Raw genomic sequence first — 26,145 nt, 5'->3', positions numbered from 1 at the left:
AGGTTCCCTTCCCTTACATGGACACCAACAATTTCTGCTACAGTAATAAAAATATGGACCACACCATCCTCTCCCTACCAAACCCAAACAGAAACAGCCCTGTGGCCACCCTTTTAGTGCAGAGGGGAAACTTCACTCTCATGAATGTATCTGAACCCCTCATACTCAATTCTAGCCTCACATTAAAATCACATGAGGCACTTAATTAAAACAACATGGAGTCAGGTGCGGTGGCTCAAGCCTGTAATCCCAGCACTTTGAGGGCCGAGGCGGGTGGATCTCCTGAGGTCAAAAATTTGAAACCAGCCTGGCCAACATGGTGAAACCCCGTCTCCACTAAAAACACAAAAATTAGCTGGGCGTGGTGGAACTGGAACGCGCCTGTAGTCCCAGCTACTCGAGAGGGTGAGGCAGGACAATCGCTTGAATGTGGGAGGCAGAGGTTGCAGTGAGCTGAGACTGTGCCACTGCACTCCAGCCTGGTGACAGAGCGACACTCCATCTCAAAAAAAAAAAAATACAAAAATTAGTCAGGCACGGTGGCGTGCACGTGTAATCCCAGCTACTTGGGAGGCTGTCTCAAGGAGAATCACTTGAACCTGGCAGGCAGAGGTTGCAGTGAACCGAGATCAAGCCACTACACTCCAGCCTGGGAGACAGAGTGAGACTCCATCTCCAAACAAACACACACAATATGGATGTGTCCACCCGGAACAATAAACAGAGCCTGTGGGGAGGGGACAAGTACAGAGATTTTTGCAAACTGGCTGTGTAATCCTAATGAGAAGCCTGGGCTGATAACCACTTAGCTAAGCATTGCCTCTCAAGCTTTAGTGAGCTTAAAATTCACTTGGTAATTTTGGACCCACTCTATGTGATAGGATTCTGCAGGTTTGGAAAGGATCCATGGATAAATGTTTTAAACAAGTCCCCTGTCAATGCTAATGTTGCTCCCCCTGGGCTCATTATTAGCAGTAGTTAGAGAAAGCAGGCACAGCACAGAGTCCCTAACACTCAGCACTCTTGTCACAACACAAGTATTTCTGGTACAAATAAAGACAACCCATCTTCATCCTAAAGTTTCATATTATTTGCTGGCTCTTTAAAGTTTACAAAGGAAACAGAAGGCAGCAATGTCTGAATAAGTCTGAATTTGGAAAACAACATGTACTAATGCAAGGTGTATTAAGCAGGTACTATGTGCTCTCAAGGGTATGTTACAGGTTGGGTGCAGTGGCTCATGCCTGTAATCCTAGGAGGCAGGTGGATCACTTGAGCTCAGGAGTTCAAGGTCAACCTGGACAACATGGTGGAACCTCATCTCTACTAAAAATACAAAAAAAAATTAGCCAGGTGTGGTGGCATGTGCCTGTAATCCCAGCTACAGGAGGCTGAAGTGGGAGAATCGCTTGAACCCGGGAAGAGGAAGTTGTAGTGAGCTGAAATTGTGTCACTGCACTCTGGCCTGGGTGACAGAGCAAGATCCTGTCTCAAAAAAAAAAAAAAAAAAAAAAGTATGTTACAGAGCACTGTGCTGGGAATAACATATTATATGATTTAATTCTCATAACATCATGGGAGTTGGTACTAAGTGTTTAATAATTACCAGGATTTAGATAAACAGCCCAGCATTTTTATCTCTTCTACTGTTTCTCTGTCATTGGTTTTTAAAAAAAATGTGTAGAAAAGCCGGGCGCGGTGGTTCATGCCTGTAATCCCAGCACTTTGGGAGGCCGAGGCAAGCAGATCACGAGGTCAGGAGTTTGAGACCAGCCTGGCCAACATGATGAAGCCCTGTCTCTACTAAAAATACAAAAATTAGCTAGTCATGGTGGTGGGTGCCTGTAATCCCAGATACTCAGGAGGCTGAGGCAGGAGAATTGTTTGAACCCGGGAGGTGGAGGTTGCAGTGAGCCAAGATCATGCCATTGCACTCCAGCCTGGGCAACAGTGTGAGACTATGTCTCAAAAAAAAAAAAAAAAATGTGTAGAATAAAAGCCTAATATAGACAGATGAGAGGATTACAGAAAGAGTTTAATGTAGTTTCAAGGAATTTTTACTGGGTTTATGTTTACTTTTTGGTAACTTGTGGAGCAACTACTGAATCTGCAGGAACAGAAAACAAGTTCCTAAATGGAATGTTTCTGTAACCTTGGTTTTAATTAAAAAAATTAAGAAATTAAGACCCTAAAATACATACTTTATTTTTCCCATTTATCTGCTTTTGGGTTTCAGGAAATTGGGAGCACCAGCTCTAGAGAGGCAGCAGAATTCAATAGCCAAAACTCTGATCTCTTCTGATCAGTTCTGTGAGGCAAGACTCCAGGGCTGGGTGAGATCTAAACAAGGCCCTCAAAAAGGGTGAATCTGAACAGAACTGGGGAAGGGGAGACCCTCTGTAGAATTCTGTTCTCTATGCCACTGGGGTATTTCAAGTTCTGTTTTTCATAAGCTTACCCAAGAGAAACTTAAATCCCAGCGTTTGTGTAATTTTAATCTTTTCTAGCCACTGCCCTGTCAATTTTATAACATATACTAATAAGCAATTTAAACAAATCTCTTAAGGTTTGCTAGGGTAATATTATTAGAAGATAAATATGTACTCTTAGCAAGGTAAAAGAAATAAAAAAATAATAATGCTTCTGTCCATAAATATCCCTTCAAGTGATGACACCAGAAGCCACAACAATATAAAGAAAGTGGCCCAAATAAAGCTCACAATTTTTTCACACATCTATTTGCTGTACCAACCATATGATACTTAATTCAACCATTTATTCAGTTGCTAGTCTAGACTAAAAGTTCCTGGATTGTAGAAACCATGACTGCTTCATCTATTTTTCTAATGGCCATATAAAATTACAGCAATCAGTTTATCTGCTTGAGTCTCCAGATTTCCTCCTTGTTTTTACCCAAGTACCAGAAAACTGGAGAAACTCTCATCTGGGTACCAACCAAAAACATCCCTAGTATAAGGGAAGAAACAAACACAGGATGACTCATTTCTCTTACACTGAGACAAAAGCAGAATTAACCACTCTTGTCAGCCTGATACAATTCTGCTCTGGACATCCTCAAATGTCTCTAAAATGCCTACGTAATTGTGAGAGGGTTCCCAGTGACCCTGGGCTGATGGGCCAATAATAAGCCAGGCTAGAGAGAGTCATGCTGATTCTAAATAGAAAATGGAACTGCCCTGGTTGAGCTCCAGAATTACTTGTTCTGATTAACTAGCTTTTGGGTAGGAGGAAGGACAAGAATATTATACATAACATTTTACAGGCAGGTATAGTTGCGGTCATGGCTCCGGATGCTTTGCGGTCTTGATCTCTCACTTCTAAGATGTTTATTTATATTTACAGAATTTGCCATCAGATTCTATTTACATCTGGAGCCTCTCACATAACTGTGGCAGACCTGCTACAAGATCTTACTGGACAAAATCTGAAAAGCTCAAAGAGCCACAGTCTCAAAGCGAGCTGTAGGATGTCTATGTTGACATCTCACAGTGCAGAAAATGCCTTCTATTGGTTTTCAGTATATTCCCAATTCAAAGGCTGGCCCTGTTTTGTAATCCCAGGCAGAAGCCAGATCTTATGTGCAGATTCTAAGTGGGATCAACCTGACTCTGCATCCTTAGGTGTTACAGAAAGCAAAGTACAATCAAAGGAGAGATCCCCTCAGAGGCTGCTCTGGCACGTTCCAAATGATGTTTACCTAAAAGGAAATAGCTGAGGAAACATGAATATAAGTACACAATTTATTTGGGCCAAACTTGAGAATTGTAACCTGGGAGCAAATATTCAAGTTGCCTGGAATATGTACTTTGATTAGCAGCAGTTACAGTTGGATTCGTAAAGGCAAAAAGAGAGGCGCATAGAGTGGGTTGATACAAAGTTGTCTGTCAAAAATTTTATTTATTTATTTATTTATTTATTTTTTATTTTATTTTATTTTTTTTTTGAGACGGAGTCTCGCTTTTTCACCCAGGCTGGAGTGCAGTGGCTCAATCTCGGCTCACTGCAAGCTCCGCCTCCCGGGTTCACGCCATTCTCCTGCCTCAGCCTCTCCGAGTAGCTGGGACTACAGGCGCCCGCCACCACGCCCGGCTAATTTTTTGTATTTTTTAGTAGAGACGGGGTTTCACCGTGGTCTCGATCTCCTGACCTCGTGATCCGCCCGCCTCGGCCTCCCAAAGTGCTGGGATTACAAGCGTGAGCCACCGCACCCGGCCAAATTTTTTTTATTTACAAAAATAAATTGATTATTGATTGGATATACATTGTTAGGCTATAGGGGGTGGGTTATAATGTCCAGTGTGGCATTATTAGTTCAATTTATAGCTACTTGTGGCAATAGAAAGCAGTTTCAAGAGGTAACTACATAGCTCAAAGAAAAAGGAAAGACATAATTGTGGTCTCATTTTAATGTCTCTCTGAGACTTATAAAGAAAAGGATTATTAGCCAGGCATGGTGGTGCAGGCCAGTAATCCTAGCTACCGAGAGGCTGAGGCAGGAGAATTGCCTGAACCTGGGAGGCAGAGATTGCGGTGAGCCGAGTTTGCGCCATTGCACTCCAGCCTGGACAACAAGAGCGAAACTCTGTCTCACAAAAAAAAAAAAACTTTATATAGGAAATGCAAATCCTTTTCTTTTCTTTTCTTTTCTTTCTTTCTTTTTTTTTTTTTTTTTTTTGAGACAGGGTTTTGCTCTTGTTGCCCAGGCTGGAGTACAGTGGCGCAATCTCAGCTCACCGCAACTTCCTCCTCCCAGGTTCAGGCAACTCTCCTGCCTCAGTCTCCCAAGTAGCTGGGATTACAGGCATGCGCCACCACGCCTGGCTAATTTTTTGTATTTTTAGTAGAGAGAGGGTTTCTCCATGTTGGTAAGGCTGGTCTCGAACTCCCGACCTCAGGTGATCCGCCCGCCTTGGCCTCCCAAAGTGCTGGGATTACAGGAGTAAGCCACTGGGTCCAGCAAAGTTTTCATTTTTTCCAAGCCTCAAGATCTAGATTCAGAAATTGGAGCTGCAGATTTAGATTCTGGATGGGTGGAGTAGCAGCAGGTATTACTTGCATATTTGTGGACATTTTAGCCAGAGGAGAAAAAAGAAATTAAAAATTCTCATGTCTACATATCTATTCAATGCACACATGTTACTCTGATAGGGTTTTTGGGCCCCATGGTCTCAGAGTCAGTTTCAGGTCTGATGACAGGAGTCCCTGAGGCTGGGCACAGTGGCTCACACCTGTGATCCCAACACTTTGGGAGGCCGAGATGGGTGGATCACGAGGTCAGGAGTTTGAGACCAGCCTGGCCAATATGGTGAAATCCCATCTCTTTTTTTTTTTTTTTTTTTTTTTGAGACGAAGTGTCGCTCTTGTTGACCAGGCTGGAGTACAATAGCACAATCTTGGCTCACTGCAACCTCTGCCTCCCGGGTTCAAGTGATTCTCCTGCCTCAGCCTTCCTAGTAGCTGGCATTACAGGCATGTGCCACCACCATCAGCTAATTTTTGTATTTTTAGTAGAGACGGGGTTTCTCCATGTTGGTCAGGCTGGTCTTGAACTCCTAACCTCTGGGCCTCCTGAAGTGCTGGGATTACAGGTGTGAGCCACTGTGCTCAGCCTTTGGTGAAACCCCATCTCTACTACAAAAACAAAAAAAAATTAGCCAGTCATGGTGGTGAGCACCTGTAATCCCAGCTACTTGGGAGGCTGAGGCAGGAAAATCGCTTGAACCCAGGAGACGGAGGTTGCAGTGAGCTGAGATCATGCCACTGCACTCCAGCCTGGGCAATGCAGTGAGACTCCATCTCAACAACAGCAAAAAAGTCACTGAAAGAGGTAAAATGGTTGATTGCTGCCCTGTAAGGTTTGTAGAAATCTGATCTAGCCTCTCTGGAAGTGATTGTAGAGGACAACAGATACCAAATAGGCAGAGATGCAATTCTTCCTGCATATTTAGGGAAGAGCATGCACTTTGCAGCACAATTGTGAGTTGACTGGAATCCTGAGAGGGAAAGGCCCTTCTAGAGTAAAGCTTGGTTGACACCTTATATGTTTATATCATGTCTGGTAATTCTAGACTGCGTTTGGAAAATATAACAAGAGAAATTATCTCCAGCCCCAGAAAAACTTCACAATGACAGAACAGAAAGAAAACTTTTATTACACAATTAAACCAGAATGTGACATGCATCACAATCAATCTGCTTAAGAGACTGCAAAGACAGAAAGACAGTCACCATAATTAGTCCACAAGTAGAAGAATTTACAGCACCATGTCATACAGAGCTCATCCTAAATTCATCTGGTCATTGGGGATGCCACCTGTGTATGCTAATTGGTTATAATCAATGACAAAATAAACTTTTCACATCTTCATGACAGGAGGTAGTTTTGCAACTTGAAGCCAGGTGCCTGCTGAAGGTAGACTCTCAGTCTCCTACTACAATGGTTGAATAGGGTGCTATCTTTTTGGTTATTTACACTTTAAAGCAATGGCTATGTTCTGAGCACTCAGCTACAGCACTCCTGCTTGCCCTCTACTTATGGCTAGTGTCCTCTCTTGACCCCTACTATCTGCCAGTGAGGCACAGCCCAAAGCACAGAGCTCACAGCTGGCAGCTTACATCTTAAGTGAACCCCAATTGCCACAGCAGCACTCCAGTACCTCATCAGAGACTGACGACTATGATACAGGAGAGCCTACAGGATTTGGGGGTAGAATTGCACCTTCATAATAATGGGAATGGGAGTGGTGCTTCAGCCTCAGTTTCAATTTATTATGAAACTTGAAAAAAATACTGCTGGATTTCTAGCGTGAGTCCAGACAGAGATAGGATGGTTCTCCCTGTGAAAATCCACCTCTTTGTCAACACCAAGGGATAGTATTAGGGCTTCTAAAACAGATAACTGAAGCATTGAAGAGAAAAACAGCTCTCAGTCTGATTCTATTGCAAAATTATATTGAGAGAAAAAAGAAGTTAAATGTATCTTGAGAAAAAACTCATATTAGATATGATTGATCAAGTCAGCCAGAAAATATTCCCCTAAAAGGAATTTGTCTCAAAATACCCCTAATGCACAGCTACTCTTGACATGAGAAACATGAGCATTATGAAGAAAAAAAGTATATTCTCAGCAGAATTTTATAAGGTTTCTCTTCTATCTCTGCTGCTCTCATCTCCTAGCCATTGAATGGCGGTTCCATACTGAAATACAACTGACAATTCACCAGCGCTTTTTAAATTAGGAACTGGAATCTGACTTTGTTCATACAGTAGAATATATGTGAGCTTGCCGCATAACTAACTGAAGGGCTATTATGGTTTTGGGGTGACCACATCACCTGTCTATTTGTCCTGGAATGGCAGCATTCCAATTTAGTAAAATGAAAGACACTAAAATTATACTTACCTATAACTATCCCTATTGGATAAAGCAATATGTATGTCAGAAACATATCTACTGTAACAATTCGGCAGTATTTTTTGATATTAGCTATATAAATAAATATAAATAATTTTAATGTACTAGTCATAATGTACGTAGGATTTTTAAAAATTGTCTATAACCACAATTCAGTTTAAACACTTTATATTTCAGAAGTATAAATAACAATATTAAAATGACTGCTTAGGAGATTCAAAGTAAATATTTTGATCTTATATTCATACTATTGTAGAAAATGCTTTTTAATTTATATGAATGTATGTTGTCTAAAAACACTTCAGATAACTATGCTAATTGTTCTTAAGTAATAAATAGAAACCAAAGTACAACTACAGGCTCCACTTTTCAGTTTATACACTGAACTGTTCCTGTTTTTGCAGTATAAGTACTTCAGCCTGCAAATACTAGATAATTACTTTGGATAATTACTTTTCTGTAAAAGGAACCTAGTATGTTTTAGTCCTTATTATTCTGTATTGCTAAATTTACTCCTATCTTTGTGTTCAATTTGTGTGTGCTCCTAACATGAGGTTTTTTTTTTTTTTTTTTGAGATGGAGTTTTGCTTTTGTTGCCCAGGCTGAAGAGCAATGGTGTGATCTCGGCTCACTGCAACCTCTGCCTTCCGGGTTTGAGGGATTCTTCTGCGTCGGCCTCCAGAGTAGCTGGGATTACAGGCATGTGCCACCACGCCCAGCTAATTTTGTATTTTTAGTAGAGACAGCCACACATGGCTGAACAGATGCTTTTCAAAACAAGACATACATGTGGCTAACAAACATATTTTAATAATGCTCATCACTAATTATTAGAGAAATGTAAAAAAACACCCAATGAGATACCATCTCACACCAGTCAGAATGGCTACTGTTAAAAAGTCAGCAATAGATGCTGGCAAAGTTGCAGAGGAAAGGAAATGCTTATACACTGCTAGTGGGAGTGTAAATTAGTTCAACCACTGTAAAAAGCAGTGTGGCGGCCGGGCTTAGTGGCTCAAGCCTGTAATCCCAGCACTTTGGGAGGCCTAGGCAGGCAGATGACCTGAGGTCAGGAGTTCAAGACCAACCTGGCCAACATGGTGAAACCCCATCTCTACTAAAAATACAAAAATTAGCCGGGTGTGGTTGTGGGCGCCTGTAATCCCAGCTATTCAGGAGGCTGAGGCAGGAGAATCGCTTGAACCTGGAAGGCAGAGGTTGAAGTAGGCCAAGATCGTGCCACTACACTCCAGCCTGGGTGACAGAGCAAGACTCTGTCAAAAAAAAAGCAGTGTAACAATTCCTCACAGAACTACAGAACTAAAAGCAGAATTACCATTTGACCCAGCAACCTCATAACTTGGTATACACCCAAAGAAATATAGTCTCTCAAAAAGACACACACATGCACATGCATATTTATTGCAGTACTATTCACAATAGCAAAGACATGGAATCAATCTAAATGCCTATCAATAATAGACTGAATAAAGAACATATGGTATGGTTGGACAAGGTGGCTCACACCTGTAATCCCAGCACTTTGGGAAGCTGAGGCAAGTTGATTGCCTGAGCTCAGGAATTTGAGACTAGCCTGGGCAACATGGCAAAACCCCGTCTCTACAAAAAAATACAAAAAGAAACATTAGACAGGTATGGTGGTGCATGCCTGCAGTCCCAGCTAATTGGGAAGCTGAGGTAGGAGGACTGCTCAAGCCCAGGAGATTGAAGCTGCAATGAGCAGACATCGCACCACTGCACTTCGGCCTGAGTGACAGAGTGAGACCATGTCTCCAAAGAAAAATAAAATAAAAGATCTAATAAAAACAAAATATGGCACATAAACATCATGAAATACTCTGTGGCCATTAAAAAAAAAAAAAGAAAGAACAGCATTATACCCCGTGCAGCAACATGGATGGAGCTGGAGACCATTATTCTTAGAAAAGTAATGCAGAAGGCCAGGCATGGTGGCTCACACCTGTAATCCCAGCACTTTGGGAGGCCGAGGCGGGTGGATCACCAAGTCAGGAGATCGAGACCATCCCAGCTAACGTGGTGAAACCCCGTCTCTACTAAAAATACAAAAAATTAGCCGGGCGTGGTAGCGGGCGCCTGTAGTCCCAGCTACTGTGGAGGCTGAGGCAGGAGAATGGTGTGAATCCGAGAGGCGGAGCTTGCAGTGAGCAGAGGTCGTGCCACTGCACTCCAGCCTGGAAGACAGAGTGAGACTCATCTTAAAAAAAAAAGAATAGAAAAGTAATGCAGAAACAGAAAACCAAATGCATGTTCTCATTTATAAGTAAGAGTTAAATAATAAGAACACATGGACACAAAGAGGGGAACAACAGTAACTGAGGCCTACTTGAGGGTGGAAGATGGAAAAACAAAGAGGTTGTGGGCATTGTGGCTCACGCCGGTATACCACCACATTGGGAGACCAAGGCAGGTGAATCACTTGAGGTCAGGAGTTCGAGACCAGTCTGGCCAACATGGTGAAACCCCATCTCAACTAAAAATACAGAAATTAGCCTGGCGTGGTGACGCACAGCTGTAATCCCAGCCATTCGGGAGGCAGGAGACTTGATTGAACCTGGGAGGCGGAAGTTGCAGTGAGCCAAGATCACGCCACTGCACTCCAGCCAGGGTGACAGAGCAAGCCTCGAAAGAAAAAAAGGGAAGGGAAGGGAAGGGAGAGGACGGGGAGGGGAAGGGAGGGGGAAGGAGGGAGGGAGGTGAGAGAGAGAGAGAGAGAAAAGAAAAAAAGGAAGGAAAGAAGGAAGGAAGGAAGGAAGGAGAGAGAGAAAGAAAGAAAAGAAAGAAAGAAAGAAAGAAAGAAAGAAAGAAAGAAAGAAAGAAAGAAAGAAAGAAAGAAAGAAAGGGAAAAGAGAGAGACAATTAGAAAAAATACCTATTTGGTGCTATGCTTAGTACTTCAGTGAAAAAATAATTTACACACCAAACACTCATGACACGATTTGACCTATATTACAAACCTGCACATGTACTAGCGAATCAAAAATAGAAGTTAAAAGGAAAAACCTCCATGGGTAAGGGAGAGTGCAATGTAGATGGAAGGACTGGTTTGTGCCTGGGTGGGGCTGTACTCTAATTTATTTCTGGGTTCATACAGGCAGGTGAGATTATGAACAGGTGGTCCAGAACCCTAGGTTGGTGGAGAAAACAGGTTGCTGCTGCAGATTCAGTGTCTGGGGGTGGGGATATGCCAGGAGACTTGTAGACACGTTTGTGAGTTTGTAGCAAGAAACACTAGGATCAAAAATGCTGTGGTAAAATTCCTGAGGGTGGTACCTAGTCCTGGAAATAAGCATGGACACGTCAATGTCTAATGGGTATGTTTGTGAGTGGCTGGGAATCCTGTGGTGGCAGCTGTGGGAAAAGGGGGTCTGTCATCAGAGCTCATATTCTTTTTTCTTTTTTTTTTTTCTTTTGAGACAGAGTCTAGTTCTGTCACCCAGGCTGGAGTGCAGTGGCACAATCTTGGCTCATTGCAACCTCTGCCTCCCGGGTTCAAGTGATTCTCCTTCCTCAGCCTCCCGAATAGCTGAGATTACAAGAACACACCACCATGCCCAGCTTATTTTTTCTATCTGTAGTAGGGATGGGGTTTCACCACGTTGCCCAGGCTGGTCTTGAACTCCTGAGCTCAGGCAATCCACCCGCCTTGGCCTCCCAAAGTGCTAGGATTACAGGTGTGAGCCACCGCACCCGGCCAGAGCTCCTATTCTCTAATTTTTCAGTCCTCTCTCACCCTGGGAGAACTGAAATCACAGGACAATGGGCAGTGTAACAGCCTGTGTACAGAAGAGCAGAGCCTCCCATTCCCAGACATCCAAAGTTTTATTCCAGGCCAGGCCCCCATGATATCTTTTTTATGGTACCAAATCTGCAGATTGCTGAAAGCCAAGCAATTCTCTAACACTAACTCATTGTCTAACATTTTATTTCTGACACCGCCCAGTGTCAGCACAGGCCCTGACTCAGTCCCACAACACTGTCCTTACTGCAGATGCCAGGCACAAACTCCATGGGCCCATTTACATTTCTGAGCTACTGTTTAAAAATTGGGGACTCCCACAACCTTTTTCAAGTTCAATAATTTGATAAAGCTACTCATAGAATTCAGTAAATACTGTAGTTATATTTACCAGTTTATTATAAAAGATACAACCCAGGAAAAGTCAAATGGCAGACATGTATAGAACAAAGAAAGGTGGGGAAAGATGACATACATAGACAATCCAGATAAATAGCTGTTATTAATAAAATTCTTCATCGTTTTTGTTCCCCAGGAACAGTTTATGGAAAGAAACACCCTTCCCATTATGACTTAGATGGTGCTCTCTTTTCTTACCTATCACATAGCCAGACACAGACTCTGCACATTTTTTTTCCTTTTCTTATTGAAAAATCAGTTGAATTTGACTTCAGTGGTGAAAATAAGATACTTCTTAAGGAAACTTTACTTAAGTTTGTCTTTTACCCCAAGGCTTCTGAACTTTACAATCCCATTTTATGTAACTCTAAAGAACAGGCTGACTTCGGTGTAAAACATTCTCTGATCTAAAATCTGATTTTTTCACGCTGCATTTGCCTTCCACCTCCTTTCTAATCTTGTTTGTTCCTCCCTAGGAAAGGAAGCCTTTGTCTGCCTAAACTGCAATTCTTAAAGACCTTGTAGTTGGTACTTCTGTTGCAATATTTCTTTGGAAGTCAAAATTTTTATGTAAATTTAACTTTGTTTTATTTTCAAAGTCTATAAACTGCCTCAAAACAAGAACAACTTCGTCTTCAGTAAGACCCTCCCCCAATCCCCTTTCTTTTTTTTTTTTTGAGACGGAGTCCCGCTGTGACCCCCAGGCTGGAGTGCAGTGGCGCAAACTCGGCTGACTGCAAGCTCCGCCTCCCAGGTTTACGCCATTCTCCTGCCTCAGCCTCCCGAGTAGCTGGGACTACAGGCGCCCGCCACTACGCCCGGGTAGTCCGGCTAATTTTTTATATTTTTAGTAGAGAAGGGGTTTCACCGCGTTAGCTAGGATGGTCTCGATCTCTTGACCTCGTGATCCGCCCGCCTCGGCCTCCCAAAGTGCTGGGATTACAGGCGTGAGCCACCGCGCCCGGCCCCAATCCCATTTCATTTTGACATTAACTGCATCCGCCTGTGGGTGCCCAGTTTTCCAGGGCTCTGTAGCTTCTCTCAGGATAAAGACTTCTATGGCTGGGGTGAGCAGGGTAGGATATCTACAGAGGAGACTCCCTAGAAAAAAACTAACTGAGCCTTTAATAAAAATTTTTTGCAGGCTCAATATTAGCCTTAGCTCTGAGTCAGTGGGCTAAAGCTTTAATTTCCATGTCAAGAGTTATTCACTTGGTCTTTGAAACTTAAGTGTTTAGCCGGGCGCAGTGGCTCACGCCTGTAATCCCAGCACTTTGGGAGGCCGAGGCGGGCAGATTACAAGGTCAGGAGATCGAGACCATCCTGGCTAACACGGTGAAACCCTGCCTCTACTAAACATACAAAAAAAAAATTAGTTGGGCGTGGTGGCTGGCGCTTGTAGTCCCAGCTACTGGAGAGGCTGAGGCAGGAGAATGGCGTGAACCCAGGAGGCGGAGCTTGCAGTGAGCCGAGATCGCACTACTGCACTCCAGCCTGGCGAAAGAGCAAGACTCTGCCTCAAGTAAAAAAAAAAAAGACACTTAAGTGTTTAAAAAATCCAGCAGTTTCTTGGCTGGGCGCAGTGACTCACGCCTGTAATCCCAGCACTTTGGGAGGCCGAGGCGGGCGGATCACCTGAGGTCAGGAGTTTGAGACCAGCCTGACCAACATGCAGAAACCCCCTCTCTACTAAAAATACAAAATTAACCAGGTGTGGTGGTGCATGGCTGTAATCCCAGCTACTCAGGAGACTGAGGCAGGAGAATAGTTTGAATCTGGGGGGCAGAGGCTGCAGTAAGCCATTGCACTCCAGCCCGGGCAATAAGAGAGAAATTCCATCTCAAAAGATAAAAAAATAAATCCAGCAGTTTCTCAAACACAGTGTTGACGTAAAAGAAGAAAATTTTAGGGTGCTTATATTTCATATCTCAATAAGAAAAGCAAAAGTGTCTTTTCCTTTCAAACAATAAATGCATTATTTTATTATTTCCATTAAAAGTCATATAGTAAACAATTAGTCATATGGAAACATGTCTAGGAGGTACCAAGTTTCAAATAAAATTTAGCATAAAACTCGGAAATCAAGATAACACGATTTGAACAGAGATATTCACTGTCACAAATTTACCCTGCAAAAAGAAGAACTGATGCTTTCATGAATCTATGTAACTCAGCAATTATCTACCACATTTTCTTGTGAAAATGTATTCATTTTCTACAGCCAAAATGGGAAAGACATTTCCCCTATTCTTTTTCTTGGTAGCATTCTTAAACAGCCTTGAAATTTTATTGCAAATTATCAAGCCATAAGAAATACACCTGACACTGCTGAAAGAAATCATAGATGGCACAAACAAATGGAAACAAATCCCATGCTCATGGATAAGTAGAATCAATATTGTGAAAATGACCATACTGCCAAAAGCAATCTATAAATTCAGTGCAATCCTTATCAAAATACCACCATAATTCTTCACAGAATTAAAAAAATTCTAAAATTCATATGGAACAAAAAAGAGCCTGCATAGCCAAAACAAGGCTAAGCAAAAAGAACAAAGCTGGAGGCATAACATTACCTGATTTCAAACTATACTATAAGGCCATAGTCACCAAAACAGCATGTTACTGGTTTAAAAATAGGCACATAGACCAATGGGACAAAATAGAGAACCCAGAAATAAACCCAAATACTTACAGCCAACTGATCTTCAGCAAAGCAAACAAAAACATAAAGTGGGGAAAGGGCACCCTTTTCAACAAATGATACTGAGATAATTGGCTAGCCATATATAGGAGAATGAAACTGGATCCTCATCTCTCATCTTACACAAAAATCAACTCAAGATGGATTAAGGACTTAAACGTAAGATCAGAAACTATAAAAATTATAAAAGATAACATTGGAAAAACCCTTCTAGACACTGGCTTAGGCAAGGATTTCATGACCAAGAACCCAAAAGCAAATGCAATAAAAACAAAGATAAATATCAGGGACCTAATTAAATAGTTTTTACATGGCAAAAGGAACAGTCAGCAGAGTAAACAGACAACCCACAGAGTGAGAAAAAATCTTCACAATCTATACATCTGACAAAGGACTAATATCTAGAGTCTACAACAAACCAAAAGAAATCAGTACAAAACAAACAATCCCATCAAAAAGTGGACTAAGGATATGAATAAACAATTCTCAAAGGAAGGTATATAAATGGCCAACAAACATATGAAAAAATCCTTAACATCACTAATGATCAGGGAAATGCAAATCAAAACCACAATGTGATATCACCTTACTCCTGCAAGAATGGCCATGATCAAAAAATCAAAAAACAGTAGGTGTCGGCATGGATGTGGTGAACAGGGAACACTTCTACATTGCTGGCGGGAATGTAAACTAGAAAAGCCACTATGGAAAACAATGTGGAGATTCCTCAAAGAACTAAAAGTAGAATTACCATTTGATCCAGCAAGCCCACAATTGGGTATCTACCCAGAGGAAAAGAAGTCATTATTTGAAAAAGATACTTGCACACGCATGTTTATAGTGGCACATTTCACAATAGCAAAATCGTGGAACCAACCCAAATGCCCATCAATCAACGAGTGGATAAAGAAACTGTGGTATATATATATACGATGGAATACTACACAGCCATAAAAAATGAATTAACAGCCGGGCACAGTGGTTCACGCCTGTAACCCAGCACTTTGGGAGGCCGAGGTGGGCGGATCACGAGGTCAGAAGATCAAGACCATCCTGGCTAACATGGTGAAACCCTGTCTCTACTAAAAATACAAAAAATTAGCCAGGCGTGGTGGCAGGCGCCTATAGTCCCAGCTACTCGGGAGGCTGAGACAGGAGAATGGCATGAACCCGGGAGGCGGAGCTTGCAGTGAGCCGAGATCGCGCCACTGCACTCCAGCCTAGGCGACAGAGCGAGACTCTGCCTCAGAAAAAAAAAAAAAGAATGAATTAACAGCATTTGCAGTAACCTGGATGAGACTAGGGACTATTATTCTAAATGAAGTATCTCAGGAGTTGAAAACCAAATATTTTACGTCCTGATATGTGGGAGCTAAGCTATGAGGATGCAAAGGCATAAGAATGATACAGTGGACTTTGGGGACTTGAGGGGAAGAGTGGAAGGGGAACGAGGGATAAAAGACTACAAATATGGTGCAGTGTATAATGCTCCGGTGATGGGGGCACCAAAATCTCATATTTTTATATATACATATATATATATATTATAGGCTGGGCACGGTGGCTCATGCCTATAATCCCAACAGTTTGGGAGGCCAAGGCGGGTGGATCACTTGAGATCAGGAATTCAAGACCAGCCTGGCCAACATGGAGAAACCCCATTCTCTACTAAAAATAGAAAAATTAGCTGGGCATGGTGGCACGCCCACCTGTAATTCCAGCTACTTAGGGGGCTGAGGCAGAAGAATCGCTTGAACCCGGGAGGCAGAGGTTGCAGTGAGCCGAGATTGTGCCATTGCACTCCAGCCTGGGCAACAAGAGCAAGAGTCCATATTAAATATAAATATGAATATATATATATATAATTTGATTATATATATATTCACAAAAAATACACCTGAGAAAATTTCTAAACTTACTCTAAGGAAAAGTTAAATGAGAATTTCTCACAAATGAAATACATGATTAATATTAATTTTTTCTGAAATCCACCTCTTTTATGCCCTTTGTTAATATTTTCTTACCTTCCAAGCCCTACTAATAAAATGCAATTTACAGTTAAATAATGGAAGTCAACGTAAGTAAACAAATTTTTTTAAGGTGACAAACCCAGGGAGTGGTAGTGCTAATTAGAAAACAGATGTGTCTAGAACGGGCGAGGTGGCTCACACCTGTAATCCCAGCACTTTGGGAGGCCAAGGTGGGCGGGTCACTTGAGGTCTGGAGTTCGAGACCAGCCTGACCAACAGGGAGAAATCCCATCTCTACTAAAAATACAAAAAAATTAGCTGGGTGTGGTGGCGCATACCTGTAATCCCAGCTACTCGGGTGACTGAGGCAGGAGAATCGTTTGAACCCAGGAGGTGGAGGTTGTGGTGACCCGAGATCACGCCATTGCACTCCAGCCTGGGCAACAAGAGTGAAACTCCAACTCAAAATAAAAAAAAGAGAAAAGAAAGAAAACAGATGTGTCTGACTGATATTCACCCACCCCATTCTGCTCACTTTAATTGCTCAATAACTACCCTCTCAGGAGACATTACACTATGCCCCAGGTGCATTTTACTTTGTAAGTTCTTGCACCATCTCACTTGGGTCAGGTTTTTCTTTGTCTTTTGGGATACTTTTTGTTTTCCACAAAATTGAGAGAATTCAGGGGGCAGAAATTATTTGTGTTTTCCCCTCAATACCAGCATCTGATTGGCTGACCAGCATTGTGTCTCCAAGAAATGGAAGCTGGGTTGGGTGAAGACAATCTTAATGTCTCAAGGGGTTAGCTTTTCAAAGGAAGAGGATGCCAGGAGATGCCTCTCAGCCCCAGGGCATCCACCTGCTGCCTTGAGAAGCTACACTCCATACCTCACGTTGTCCTCAGGGAGAAAATGACCTAGGAGCTGATATTCACTAGACACTCTAGCAGAAAAAGTCATGATGTGTATCTTGGTTTACTCGAGACAGTAATGAAACCCAGGACCAGGAAAAAACTGAAGGGTGGCTGAAGACACATCACTCCATAAAGTTTCCAAAGAAAAACCTTCACCCGAAAACAAACATTCTGATAAGATTTTTGTGCCTAAGGAAGATTAAAAAGAAAAAAAAAAAAGAAGCATAGAAATTTCATAAAATACAGTGTCACGGAATTATTTTTTGCTTTCTTCTCATGAGAAATATTTTCAAACAGAAAACCATTTTAAGTGCCATCCAATGCTTTGTCAAAAAATGATTAACTGAAATACAGTATCAAAAATGTACACTAAAGGAAAAACAGTTGAGAATGTGAATTAGGAAAGGGAAGTTGGCATTTGGAAATGTCAGAAGGAACTGGCAATTTAGTATTTTAGTTTATTTGCAGTTTAAATCTAACTGCAGGCCAGAGTTAGGCCGGAGGAATGGGGCTGGGAGGTACACTTGAGACCCTGCTTGGAACGCATGTGAAAAATGCAGGGGAAAATCAGTCCCCTGTGGAGTGTGAGAATAATTAAGTGGCAGGCAATTACACTGAGGAGGGTCTAGTCCTCGGGTTTCTACTTAACAGCAACTGCTACGTAAAGGTACCTAACCAATTATTAAATATAGTTTTCTTCATCATGCACCTTATAAAAGTCTTTCATTTAAGCTCCTCCCATGAACCACAAACTACAAAACATACTTTTGTGCTCTACAATTATTGAATCACTCTTTGATTAAATTCTTTAATATTTTTTCGATGACTCTCACAGATTTTTAGTAGGAGAAAACAGGAACTGGGAACCCCACGGACCAAAGCTCTTCCCATTCATGAACCCGACCCCAAGTCAGGATTCTCCCCTGACGACCTTCCCATGGTCCGTGCACAATCTGGGAGAGGCGTGGCGCCGCCCGTGCAGAGCTGCCCAGAGAGGGCTGCAGGCCTGGGCACAGTCACTGCGCAGGGAAGAGACAGGACGCCTGGGGGCCCGGCTGTCGGCGCAGACGCCATCTTATGGCTGCAGGGGACTGAGGCCCAGCTGGGCAAGGAGAACTCGGAGCGCAGATTGGGGAGATGACTGAGGGGAGGCCTGAGTCCCGCCACAGCCACTTCCCACAGGTTTCAGCCAGCCCTTCCCCTCTCTCGGGATGTCTGGACGGCACTCTCACCATTTCTAGGCTTCCAGAGGGTCCTGGCGTCTTAGCTGTGGATCTCCCAATACCTGCAGGTCACAGAGCCACAGAGTCTGGGCCTCTAGGAGCAGAGGACAAACAGCAGTGAAGACGAGACACTGAGCTCCCGCTGCAGCAAGAGACAAAGGCCGCGCCAAACCCGGAAGCCGCCCTGTCCGGTCCAGCTGCGTGTCTGAGTGAACTGTCCCCAGCTCAGAGTCCCTGATTGGATAATGTTTAAGACCCGCCCCTTCAGGCCCTGAGTGACGGAAGATGTGATCAGATGCTGGGCTGAATGAAGTGTGACAGCCTATGCTGCAGTCTTTTCAGGCAAGTCTTCCTCCCTGAGCTGAGCTAGGCCCACCTGAGAGGGTTTTGCCTTTAATCTTGTGTATAAGGTCATATGCCCTTATAAATAATATGCTATATGGCTATTCACAAATGAAAAGAATATAATAACAATTGTTCTAAAAAAAATTTTTTTTTTGAGATTGAGTTTCACTCTTGTTGCCCAAGCTGTAGTGCACTGGCGCGATCTTGGCTCATCGCAACCTCCACCTCGCCGGTTCAAGCGATTCTCCTGCCTCAGCCTCCCGAGTAGCTGAGATTACACGCATGCGCCACCATGCCTGGCTAATTTTTTTGTACTTTTAGTAGAGACGGGGTTTCTCCATGTTGGTCAGGCTGGTCTCAAACTCCAGACCTCAGGTGATCCGCCCGCCTCGGCCTCCCAAAGTGGTGGAATTACAGGCGTGAGCCACTGCGCCCGGCCCAGTTGTTCTAAAATTTTATATTTTGTGACCTTCCTGGCTTCTGGTCCTTTGAGCAGCCAGCCTGAGATTTTAAAAAGGAGGCAATTCTCTGAAATAAAATGTGAGCCACAAATTGGGCGCTGTGCCTCACGCCTGTAATCCCAGTACCTTGGGAGGCCAAGGAGGGTGGATCATTTGAGGTCCGGAGTTCAAGACCAGTCTGGCCAATATGGTGAAACCCCGTCTCTAAAACAATACAAAAAAATTAGCTGGGCGTGGTGGCAGGCGCCTGTAATCCCAGCTACTTAGGAGGCTGGGGCAGGAGAATCGCTTGATCCTGGGAGGTGGAGGTTGCAGTGAGACGAGATCACGCCACTGCACTCCAGTCTGGGCAACAAGAGTGAAACTCTGTCTCAAAAAAAATAAATAAATAAATAAAATAAAATAATGAAATGTGAGCCACATGTAAATTTAAATTTTTCCAGTAGCCAAACTTTATTTTTTATTTTTATTTTTTTTAGACGGAGTCTCACACTGTTGCCTGGGCTGGAGTGCGATGGCGCGATCTCTGCTCACTGCAACCTCTGCCTCCCAGGTTCAAGCGATTCTCCTGCCTCAGCCTCCCAAGTAGCTGAGATAAAAAGCGCTGGCCACCACGCCTGGCTAATTTGTAGCCAAACTTTAAAAAGAGTTTAGCTCTGTTTTTAAAAAGAAACAAAGAACAGGTGAAATTGATGTAACAATTTAACCCAATATATCCAAAATATTGTCATTTTAATACGTGAGAAATATGTAATTATTAATGAAGTGTTTCTATATATATGGAACTAAACCTTTGAAACTAACTCGTATTTTACCTTTCTAGCACATCGCAGTTCAGACCAGGCACATTCCAGGCACCCAGTAGCAACACAGGGCCAATAGCTGCCACATTGAAGTGCAGCTCTGACATCAGGAGGGTGAACGACCTGAACATGCCTTTTCTGCCAGAGGTGAGGAGAGAGCCTCTCCCTACCAACATCTCTTTTCGGTTCTGGGGGTAGAACAGATAGTGGCCATAGACAGAGCAGAGGGCAGGCCGGGCGGAGTGGCTCACACCTGTAATCCCAGCACTTTGGGAGGCGGAGGCGGGAGGCTCTCGAGGTCAGGAGTTCGAGACCAGCCTGACTAACATGGTGAAACCCCCGTCTCTACTAAAAATACAAAAATTAGCTGGGCATGGTGGCGCATGCCTGTAATCCCAGCTACTCAGGAGGCAGAAGAATCTCTTGAACCTGGGAGGCAGAGGTTGCTGTGAGCCGAGATTGGGTGACTGCACTCCAGCCTGGGTGGCAGAGCAAGACTCCGTCTCAACGAAAAAAAAAAAAAAGAGCAGAGGGCAACAGGAATAAAATAACCACAGGTAAACCACTGCTGACCACCTGTTGCCCTCCTTCCTTCTAGAGATCAGAGAGTGAACAAAGGATGATGGGGCCACAGGAGAAGAGAACCCTATGTCTTCAGTCCTGTCCACACTCTTGACCTCCAATTTTTGGATATGAAAAAATTAGATTAAAGGCAAGCTTATCTTGCTGTTTGGCCTTGGCCCTTATAGTCAGGCTGTGGTTGTCTATTTTCTCCTGTGGTGTGAGGGACTGTGTGGGTATAGGCACTAATCACATGCATACATGTCTACATGTATTTCTGCATTAATCAGTATTACCTTACAAGACATCCAACTCTAAATCAGAGGAAAAAAATAGTACCTTTAGGGTGTCCACTGTGAGAAGGTAAGTAGTACTGAATCTGTTATTAAATCCTGGCATCCTGTCTGCACTGGTGCATGTATTAGTTAGCTATTGCAGCATAACAAACCATCCAAAACTTATTAGCTCATAACTGAAATGGTCAGCCATTTGGGCTGGGCTCGGTGGGGCCATTTCTCTAGTCTCAGCTGAGCATTTTCAGACGTGTATCATCAGCTGCTTGTTGTCTAAGCAGCTGTGTTTCTGGGATTGAGCTTCTGCTTCTGGAGCTGTCAACAGGGGCAACTTTTTTCTCCTTTCCATGGTATCTTATTCTCTGACTGGCCAACATGGGTTTTTCCCATGGAGGTGGCAGCATTCTGAAATAAAAACAGAAGCATTCAAGACCATTTGAGCCTGGGCCCCAAACTAGCCCACTGTCATGTCCACAGGTTTCTACTGCCCTGAGCAAGTATGACCCGCCAGATCTAGTGTTCAGAAAACAGATTCTGGATCTCAATGGAACAACTGTAAAAGCACCTGGCAATGGGCAAGAATACAGGAGGATGAAAAATTGCTACCATTTTGGTAATCATTATTATTCTGCCCTTTTTAATGTATGTGGTTTATAGAACTCTTCCACAGAAAGAAACTTGTCCAAAGACTAATGGCTACTAAGTGGCTGAGGTGAGATTCAGAATAAATTCTGTCTGACTTCAAAGCCCATGCACCACCATAGATAACAGTATTACAGAATCTGCCCTAATCCTTTGAAATCCTGGAGAGTGGAACTTCTACAATAGAGGACTGATGTTCTTTAGATTCATGCCCATATGGTACTGTTTATTATTGAGAATGATTCTCTCAAGAAATTCCAGAAGCAGATGGTGGCTTAAACCTGTAATCGTAGTACTTTAGGAGGCTGAAATGGGAGAATCACATGAGCTCAGGAGTTCAAGTGCAGCTTTGGCAACATGGTAAAATCTTGTCTCCATGAAAAAAAAAATTTAAATTAGCCAGGCATAATGGTGCATGTCTGTAGTCCCAGCTACTCAGTTGACTGGGGCAGGAAGATTGCTGGAGCCTGGAAGGTCGAGGCTGCAGTGAGCCATGATTTGTTACACCATTACACTTCAGCCTGGGTAATGGAGTGAGACCCTGTCTCAAAATAAATAAATAAATACAATAAATTGCAGAAGCAATTTGAAAGGCCATAAAATAATTTGGAAAAATAGCTAAGGACTGAGTTTATGAAATCAAAGCTGTCAGGGCATTGTGGCTTATGCCTGTAATCCCAGCACTTGGAGAGGCCAAGGTGGGTGGATCACCTGAGGTGAGGAGTTTGAGACCATCCTAGCCAATCATGGCGAAACCCCATCTCTACTAGAAATACAAAATTATCTGGACGTGGTGGTGCTCACCTGTATACCCAGCTACTTGGGAGGCTGAGGAAGGAGAATCATTTGAACCCAGGAGGCAGAGGTTGCAGTGAGTGGAGATCCTGCCATTGAAGTCTAACATGGGTGGCAAGAGCAAAGCTCCATCTCCAAAAAAAAAAAAAAATCAAAGCCCAGCAACACATTATATATTTTTCATCATAGAAAAAATTTGGGCCTGGCACAGTGGCTCACACCTGTAATCCCAGCACTTTGGGTGGCTGAGGTGGGTGGATCATCTGAGGTCAGGAGTTTGAGACCAGCCTGGCTAACATGGTGAAACCTTGTTTCTATTAAAAATACAAAAAATCGCCCAGGCTTGGTGGCAAGTGCCTGTAACCCAGCTACTTGGGAGGCTGAGGCAGGAGGATTACTTGAACCCGGGAGGCTGAGGTTGCAGTGAACCAAGATCCTACCGTTGCACTCCAGCTTGGGCAACAAGAGTGAAACTCCGTCTCAAAAAAAAAAAAAAAAATGCTGAACAACACATTATATATTTTTCATCATAGAAAAAATTGGAAAACTTTTAAAAGAAAAAAAACTTTAGAGAACTAAAATTAAATTTAACAGAGTTTAATTGAGCAATGAATAATTTGCAAATCAGGCAGACTGTGGATCCACAGTAGGCTCAATGAGATTCCAGCACAGCCACATGGTGGAAAAATATTTATGGACAGAAAAAGCAAAGTGACATTCAGATAATTAATGAAAGTGAGGTACAGAAACAGCAAGATTGATTAAAGCCAGGAATTTGCCTTATTTGAACATGGTTTGAACAGTTGATGTCCTCTTATTGGCAACAACGCAGCAGTTGGTACAAAAATGGGTTACAGTCTATTTACATATCCAGTTAGGTTTCCATTTACTATATGTAAAAAAAAACCGATTAACCAAAATTAAACACAATAGGAAAGAGCTTTAGGCTATAATTTAATAATTTTTCCCTTTTGGACATCTCCTTAATGTTGAGAAATAGACCAGAACTTTAGATAATGATCTCACTCTGTCACCATAAAAAAATGTACTTATTTAGGCTGGGCGTGGTAGCTCACGCCTGTAATCCCAGCACTTTGGGAGGCTGAGACAGGAAGATCACCTGAGGTCAGGAGTTTGAGACCAGCCTGGCCAACATGGTGAAACCCCATCTCTACTGAAGATACAAAAATTAGCTGGGCATGGTGGTGGGCACCTCTAATCCCAGCTACTCAGGAGGCTGAGGCAGAAGAATCCCTTGAACCCAGGAGGCAGAGGTTGCAGTGAGCTGAGATGGTGTCATTGCACTCCAGCCTGGGTGATAAGAGTGAAACTCCATGTCAAAAACAACAACAACAACAACAAAAAGTACTTAATTAGTCTCAAATTCCACTTTAAAATAGCAGAACTGTGGATTTTGAAAAGTGGAAACAAAGACTTCAGGTTATTAGTTTTTTAAAGGATTACAGTAGAGGGGACCTCCTTGTGTTCAAATCTGCTGTTTACAAATGAAAAACAAAACCTGGCCTGTAGATCCTAAAGATCTTCCTATTTCCTTAAATTTTCAGTTTGATTATGTCCCATTTACCATGAGTGACTCCATTTGGTTTGGTTTGGTCTGTTTGGGCCTGGTGCACAAGCTCAGTCCAGAATGATGGCCTTCAATAATTTAGTTTAAAACATTTTCTCCTTTAGGTTAAGTTCTCACATAGGTCAAAGTGCGACCAAAACTCAGGGGTCTTATTGCCACTCTCAGTTTCTATTATTTTGGGTTTTTGTCCTTATAATGTCATTCATAGTTTATGGTGTCCCCATGGTCACATATGTCTTTGAGGTTTTTTTTAATGCCAGTTAGAGACCATTTGGACTGGGTGTGGTGGCTCATGCCTGTAATCCCAGCACTTTGGGAGGCTGAGGTGGGTGAATCACAAGGTCAAGAGTTCAAGATCAAGCCACTGCACTCCAGTCTGGGTGGCGGAACAAGACTCTGTCTCAAAAAAAAGAGAGAGATCGACCATTTGACATTCTAGAGATGACTACATGCAAACATTTATAACTTTTGTGAGAATACACTGCAAAATGGAGACACTATTTTGACTATCACAGCACCACACCCAGCTAATTTTGTATTTTTAGTAAAGATGGGGTTTCTCCATGGTGGTTTGACTGGCAAGAGCACACCTGAACAAAGGAGGGAAGCAATTTTTATCAGAAGAATAATATCACAACTTTTAAGTATGCTTTTTGGCCAGGGTTCCCATGAATAACCAACTGAAATTAAATAGATCAAATAGTTAACTAGACAAATGGCCTGCTCATTTCAACCAGGCAGACTGTTCATTAATCCCCTACAACTGAATCTCTGTAATACTCAATGCATTTCTCCACGTGCAACTACAAGTATTAGCAACTGCACAGATACTTCTCTGTTTATCCAGTAAGTAATCTAGAGAAATTCTATTATTTAGAACAAACTTAGGAGGAAAATTTAAAGTCTATATTTGTTATAAGTAAAATGTTTATTTAAAAACAGAATGCTTGTTCCTTGGTACTGCAACGAAAAATTAACATTCAGACAAAAAATTGTCTCAGCAAGGCAATTTTACTTTCTGCAGAAAGGGTGCTCCCCAGATGGAACAATGGCAAGAGCACACCTGAACAAAGGAGGGAAACAATTTTTATCCCTTATGCAGCTTGTCCCTGCCTCTGCATCCTGTCTCCATTAGATGGAGCTGGACCACACAATCTAAGCTAACCTAACTGGCTAATAATTTAAAACTTTCCTAAATAGGTAAAGGCAAAGAAGAATAAAGGAAAGGAGGAAGTTGTTTATGCCAAATAGGGAAGGAGCATAGGCTGTGAGCTGGAACGTGTCTGTGAACATGTCCAGCACAAATATCTTTGTTAAGGTACAAGGACACAGAATGTACCATGTGCCTGTGAGCATGTCTAGCAGCTACATAGGATAGGGCTTAACAAAGAGTTATTAGCACAAAGCAAGGAGGCTTGAAGGATGTTAGTCTTTAAAAGAAACTATTACTTTTAATACTTACAAATTATTCTTTAACAAGAAGGGAAATTTTGAAGAGGAAACTTTTTACTTTCTACAATAGTGTATCCATAATTCTTAAACTAGAATCTGCTATAGAGCCCTATTATGGGGGATAAATTTCTAACCATTGTCTCATTTACTCTAAACCGTGGAAAAAAATAACCTACCAGATGTGCTCATTCAGAAGAGTAATGGCCTCCTGGCAATGCTCTTTATCCTATTCTGAATAAGTTCTCTTTAACTTATGAAGTAAGTTAGGAGCAATGGACCAATATTCTGTTTCTGATGTTTTGAGGCAACAAATGTCCCATTAAAATGTCTCACCCACATTGGCCCTTCATCTTTAATCTATCAAGGCATAAGTTTGTTCATAGATTAGGTTGACTGCAAAATCCTCTACATATAAAAATAAAACCCATGAGTGCACACAAGAGATCCCTTTTTTCTTTTTCTTTTCCTTTTTTTTTTTTTTTTGAGACATAGTTTCACTCTTGTTGCCCAGGCTGAAGTGCAATGGCACGATCTCAGCTCACCGCAACCTCTGCCTCCTGGGTTCAAGTAATTCTCCTGCCTTGGCCTCCTGAGTAGCTGGGATTACAGGCACATGCCACCACACCCAGCTGATTTTGTATTTTTAATAGAGATGGTGTTTCTCCATGTTGGTCAGGCTGGTCTTGAACTTCTGACCTAAGGTGATCCACCCGCCTCAGCCTCCCAAAGTGCTGAGATTACAGGCATGAGCCACCATGCCAGCCTTTTATTTCTTTTGTTTG

At 42.6% G+C, this 26,145-nt stretch overlaps 1 protein-coding gene across 1 annotated transcript in view; it reads right to left on the bottom strand.

Moving 5' to 3' along the window:
• LOC116478775 (zinc finger protein 708-like) overlaps positions 1–18,628 on the bottom strand; it is a 41,841-nt gene extending 23,213 nt beyond the window's left edge. The window contains 1 exon segment of the mRNA XM_032170279.2: positions 18,433–18,628. Coding sequence (XP_032026170.1) covers positions 18,433–18,435 — 3 coding nt within the window. The 5' untranslated portion in view covers positions 18,436–18,628.
• Positions 18,629–26,145: the final 7,517 nt, after the last annotated feature.

This window comes from Hylobates moloch, unplaced genomic scaffold, assembly GCF_009828535.3.
Source record: "Hylobates moloch isolate HMO894 unplaced genomic scaffold, HMol_V3 SCAFFOLD_12, whole genome shotgun sequence".
NCBI classification, from domain to species: domain Eukaryota; kingdom Metazoa; phylum Chordata; class Mammalia; order Primates; family Hylobatidae; genus Hylobates; species Hylobates moloch.
Note: the sequence above shows the minus strand (reverse complement) of the source record. Positions and strands in the feature narration are given on the sequence as shown.